Source organism: Stegastes partitus, unplaced genomic scaffold, assembly GCF_000690725.1.
Source record: "Stegastes partitus isolate 25-593 unplaced genomic scaffold, Stegastes_partitus-1.0.2 Scaffold1268, whole genome shotgun sequence".
In the NCBI taxonomy this organism is placed as follows: domain Eukaryota; kingdom Metazoa; phylum Chordata; class Actinopteri; family Pomacentridae; genus Stegastes; species Stegastes partitus.
Genome location: NW_007578999.1, coordinates 193,368 through 199,307, shown reverse-complemented (window position 1 = coordinate 199,307; position 5,940 = coordinate 193,368). Strand labels below are relative to the sequence as shown.

General features: G+C 42.6%; 1 protein-coding gene across 3 annotated transcripts in view; it reads left to right on the top strand.

Moving 5' to 3' along the window:
* The window catches only part of LOC103369309 (upstream stimulatory factor 2-like), a 17,959-nt gene extending 13,232 nt beyond the window's left edge, over positions 1 to 4,727 (top strand). For all 3 annotated transcript variants that reach the window (XM_008297994.1, XM_008297993.1, XM_008297996.1), the window contains 3 exons: positions 1,285 to 1,379; positions 1,471 to 1,599; positions 2,497 to 4,727. In XM_008297994.1, coding sequence (XP_008296216.1) covers positions 1,285 to 1,379; positions 1,471 to 1,599; positions 2,497 to 2,586 — 314 coding nt within the window. In that variant the 3' untranslated portion in view covers positions 2,587 to 4,727. The remainder of the gene's footprint in view (positions 1 to 1,284; positions 1,380 to 1,470; positions 1,600 to 2,496) is intronic.
* Positions 4,728 to 5,940: the final 1,213 nt, after the last annotated feature.

The window sequence follows — 5,940 nt, the reverse complement described above, 5'->3', positions numbered from 1 at the left end:
ACATCTAAAACATGCAGGACTGTGGCCCTCGAGGACCAGGATTGCCCACCCCTGCTCTAGATGATGGCAAAAAACCGCCGTCGTTACTGCACAGCAACATACTGGTTGTGATGTGAACCATGCCTCAATCCCAACAAGTTTCACAGGACTCCAGATAAAGCATTTAAAGAGATGCACGAAGCTGGAAAAAGGCTCCAAAAGCATTTGTGAAGTCACGGGTGTACAGCAATTCACAAAAAAGACAACATGTCTGCAAATGGAGGCAATTAAGGACTGTCGCTACTCTTACTAGTAGCGGGCCTTCTGAAAAGATCACACTGAGGGCGCTGAGTGCAATCCTGAAAGAGGTGAAAACGAACCTGATGGTAACAACAAAACACCTGCAGAAATCTGTCCAGCGAGCTTTAATCTGTTAATGCGTCTATTATGAGGAAAACACTGAATAAGAGTGATTTTAGTAGAAGACAGTACAAAAAACACAATGTTCCCAAACAACAAAAAAACATCGTGGTGCTTCTCTACACGATGTTCTGTGGGCAGATGAGACAAAAGTTTAACTTTATGTCAACAGCACTAAAACCTGAGCCCATTTGTAAAACATGATGGAGGGCACCATCATGGTTCAAAGCTGCTTTTCAAAATCAAGGCCTCGACGCCTTGCAGTCACTGAGGGAACAATGTTAGAGGTGAGTGTCGGGGCAGCGGTCCACGACCTGAGGTTTAAGAAAGGCCGGCCGACGCAACACGACAATTATCCAAAGCACACAAGTAAACCAACAAAGGGACGGTTGAAATGTAGAAAATTCCCTGTTTTGCTAAATCAGAGTCCTGACCTTAATCCGATTGAGATGCCGTGGCATGACTCAGAGAAGGCCGTCCACCCAAGACATCTCAGAAATATCGATGAGCTAAAACAGATTGTCCACATTTCCTCCTCGACTTTAATAAAAAGCAGCTAAAAATGTCTGATGAATGTTGCTCCTAATCTCGAGTTACTAAATTCACTTCCCTTCTTCCAGCCTGCACTGTGTGTAATTATTCATTGTGTTCCATAAACACATGACACATGAGTACAACTGCTGGTGTGTCATTAGTCTTTTGTTTGTTACTGATTTTTTTTTTTAATCAATTCAGAAAGATCCACAAACTTTTCTTGCAGAGCCAGTGAATGAAAACGTACTCCGAAATGAACTTTGATCTCTCAGTACAAACAAGACATTTGGGGAGTCAGCTCGTTTTTATAGGCTGTGTTTGTTCTGTTTCTGTTTTGTTGCACCTCATCAGTCGAAAGACGGCGAAGAGACAAGATCAACAACTGGATAGTGACGCTTTCCAAGATCATCCCAGACTGCAGTATGGACAGCACCAAGACCGGAGCAGTAAGCGGTCTTCCACTTCACTCATTCCCGATTCAAACGACATTCCTGTTTTGAATGCTCACCCTTCGAATGTGTGACTTTGTCTTTCTAGAGCAAAGGAGGCATCCTGTCCAAAGCTTGCGACTACATCCGTGAGCTGAGGCAAAGCAACCAGCGACTGCAAGAGAGTCTGAAGGAAGTGGAGAGGATACAAGTGGACAACGAGCTGTGCAGGCAGCAGGTATGAATATCAGCCTTTGCTTCGGCCTGCAAATGAAGCATCAAGCGAAGTTTCCGTGACTTCAATAATGGGCAAAGAAGGTCTATGAATGATAATTCAGAGTCTCCCTTTGAGGTTGTTGGGTGTAGCAAATAAATAAACTTGCACATAATAAGGCAGTCATAGTGGGCTGCATATGTGGCTGTGAAGATTGCCACTGCGTTGAATAGATTAGTTTGCTTTATAGTACACGGCAACATTTTTTTTTCACTTAGGTCTCAGCAGCATGAAATCCACCTACCCCCATATGCATCTTCATTTCTCCAAAACAAACCCCCGGAGACTGGAGGCTGCATAGTTGATCATCGCAGCCTGACAAAGAGGATCAAAGAGTTTGCACTCATATAATGAGAAGTGATACCTGAAATCAGCGCTTTGAGAGACTGTGGGAATAATATACACAGGGGTTGTGTGAGAACTAAGTGCATGCTAATGCACTCAAAGTATTGTGAAATCTTGCAGCTGTGTGGCTGCCATGTCTCCCCCTTGAATCCCGGGCCTGCAAGGCACTTGGCAATATATTCTTATTCTGATGCTCAAAGCTCAATATCCTTCTCTCAGTCCCTCAGTGGGGAGGCAGTGGATTCAAGATTCACCCAAGGGAAATGTAGCAGAGATGACATACCTCATGATTTGATAATCCAGTTGGTTGTGGACAGGGCTGTCTTTGAAAAGGGCTGCACACACAACTCTTTAATCCCGGGGATTTGATATCCCCGCATATGCATTACAGACAGCTGGCACTCCCACACGTCAAACCGAGAAGTTTGGTTTGTAAACTTTGAGTTATATTTAGCCTTCACAGGGATGAAGATGTTGATGATAAGATTTTCTTTTGTTGCTGTTGTTGTTCTTAAGATTGAAGAACTGAAGAACGAGAACGCGTTGCTCCGAGCGCAACTCCAGCAGCACGGCATCGAGATGGTCGGAGAGACGCCACCGCAGTGAAGGAGATGAAAAGAACAGGGAGGAGCACCGCCACTCAGACACGTAACTGACACGGTGGAAAACACGGCAGGATGATTTAAAAAAACAAAAAAAACAACAACAAAAAAACAAAAAAGGACTTGTGGAGAATCACTTTCTTTTTAGTGAATGCATCCTTCCCTGGGTTTCCAGGTCGCAAACCCTTCACTAGCCAATGTGGCTGCACTTGACTGTTACAATCCTATTGAGATAACCGCCCGTTGCTACTCAGTAGAAATGTGCTCCAAGAGAAGATGTCCACTCACCTCCATCAGAGTGCTTCACGAGCACTAGCTATGAAAAAGACCCTCTGCTGAACTCCTCCCTTGTTTTGTATTTATGTAGCCTCTCTGATGGACTGTGATATTAATTTTTGTTCCCTGTCAGTGTACTTCCCTCCCCCCCCCACTTCAAATATTAATTTTGACTTAGTTCATGCTTGTATTCTGTTTGTGTTTTTTTTTTTTTGAGTTCTGTATTAATATGTTGTTTTTAGCTCCTTTTAATTTATTAGTCCGCTTGCTGACAGAAGCCTTGATGGAGACCAGTTAGCTCAGTAACCCATGCACCCCCAGAGGAGTGAATTTTTTAAGTGAGGAAACATCAAAGTATGCAAAACATGGTTTCACAGACAGAAATAATGTGTCATACATAGCTTACCTAGACCCAAAGACAAACCCAAGAGCCGTGGAGGTCAACGCTTCAGGGCTGATTCATGTAAATAAGACTTGTCATGTTTTCATACAGATGTTACAGAATGATCATCTCTGGGAGTCAACACTCAATAACTCATTCTGGCCATTTGTCATCATTATTTCCATGAAGTGTGTGCAATCTTGAAGCTTGATTTTGGGGGGTTAAAAAAAAGTGGTTTACTTGAATTGTTGGGCATTTGCTTAACCAGAAAAATGAACCATAAAACGTGTAAAGATCCTCCAACGGTATTTGATTAGAAACTGAAATGTGAGCGAGCGGGAACATGCAGAACTTGACAAACTCGTCACTTTTGACCGTAGTTGAAAAATCCCAACTTTTACCAAAATTATATTTAGGTACTGTGGGTTTTTTTTTTTTTTTGTTTTATTTTCATCTTTTGTTAGCGTGTGATTTGCGGGTGTCTCGATACGTGTACGAATTATCCCCCACATGTTTCATTTCAAGCTGTTTGCTCTATTTCGGTATTGCAGCGCTTCAAATGGAGCTCAATGCACAAGGGGGGGGAGGGAGGCACCCTGGAGAGCGCCGCTCAGAGACTCTGCTCACTATGGAAAAAGGAAGTACACAGAAATTCTGTGTCGCGCTTCTTCTTAGCCGAGCACAAACTCGCTCTCCATGAAAAGACGGAATAAGTTGGGAAGTCGGGGGGGGAGAAAAAAAACTTGGAAAATGATCTCGGATATTCCTCCGCCCGCTCAGGCACACAATAAGTAAACTGCAATTGGTTATACAAACAAGCAAAAGCTATTATTAACATTGTTGATGATTTTGTGAATGAATATACATGATGTGTTTTTTTTTGTTCCGCTTTGGGCGATGTGAGTGAAAGTGGAAGAGAGATATCAAGCTTCGGCGCCACTTATTAGAGCACAATTGCTTTTTCCCCCCCTGTATCAACAGCTCAGGATCCAGCAAAGCAAAACCAACACTCAGACCCCTGGCAAAATCAGGCAGACGATCACATTTTAATATCTCAGACTCTGTAAGTTAACAGCTTGTGCTTTGGAAGTGCTGTTCTGCTACAACTGCTAGATTCAAACCTGATAGGGATAGTGCAAGTGTCTGATCTATCAAACGAGGCTTCCAGCCAAAGTTGAATGATAGATGTTTTGCAGTAGAATTTTTATTTTTTTTTTTTACACCTCAGTGAGAGGAGAGCAGAGAATGTGAAGACATGAATAATGCTTTGGAAGATGGATGTTCACAAATGAAAGGTCATTCGTGGCTAATTCTTTTTCTTTTTTTTTTTTTTTCTTGCGTTTCTTTTTTGAAATGGCAAAAGGAAGAAAGAAAGAAAGAAAGAAAAAAAAAAAGACTTTTTCTCTGTGTAGCAGCCTCACTGTTCTCAGGTTAGAGACATCTTTTGTAAGTAAAATGGTGGAAAATAAAACTTTCACTAGCTAATACTCCTGGTTGTGGCTCGTTGTTCTTTCCCAGGTCTTGGAGAGATCAAAAAAAATGATGCTTTAGTTGATGGTTTTAAGGTTTGTATGAGTTAATCAATCTGTTAATTATCACTGCATCTAACAATGTGCACGTTTCAGTAAAATTCTGACCCGTGGGCTGATATGTTTGACAAATCATCCACCATGTACTGCTCATCCAGGCTCTTCTCTATAGCCTGAAATATTATCAACTCAAGTCTAGCATGAACTTTACAGGTATCCTCTCCTTGATCTTCTTCTATACAGCGATTCAAACGTTTACATGCTTCTAGACTTCCTGTCGTGCAGATTGTTATTTACATCATCTCTTGTGGTGTTCTCCTCCATCAGTGCTGACTTCATCCCCAAACTCCATCTCCCTGCGCTCGAGAAGTATTCCCTGCTCTCCTTGTCCGATGACGAGGACAAATCCTTCCCCTCCATGACGCCGCTCCTAAAGGCTCTCAGGCCGTTCATCCAAACCCTCAGACGCAGGAACCCCCAGACCCGTCTTCCACTCACTCCATAAAAGCACCTCTTTCCATCCAAGAAGATCTCCCTGTTGAAGAACCGCCTGACGTTGTGGACCTCGGTGCCGACGTCCTCGACTGTATTTGCAGTAATCAAAGTTAAGCTTCCTTTTGTTTTTAGGATTTAGACGCCATCCATCTTCAAACCATCTTCAGATTAAAAAAGTCCTGATAAGCGCTTAGAAATATGACAGAAAGAGGTGCATCCACCTCCTCTGAGTCATCCTGCAGAGTTTCCTCCTATAGCAACATGATAAATAGCCACAAACGGAGGCTCTGAATCTGATTCCCTTGAATTTTTTTTTCATACATTTTACCTTCTCCTGAGCTCTAATAGGCTTTTTCTTTTTTTCTTTTTTTCCTCCACAGCAGACATCTTGAAAGCAAGAAAAGGCTTGCTGACAACAAATGACTGCATTCCCTGAGCCTGCACCAGGGTTCTGGTATGCTGCTCCACCATCCTGGGACATTCAGTGTGACTGAACCATCATTAGCAAAATGTGCTTTAGCTTCGCCTGTGCTGCTGTGGCGAGTCAAAGAGTGAAGAACAAACATGTCTATGATCTCAACAACATTTTTAGATATCAGCATCAGTGATACAGATGTAGATGGAGACACAGAGATGGAAGTTGTTGTTCTGTTGTTCAGATAAATGATTGTGGGCT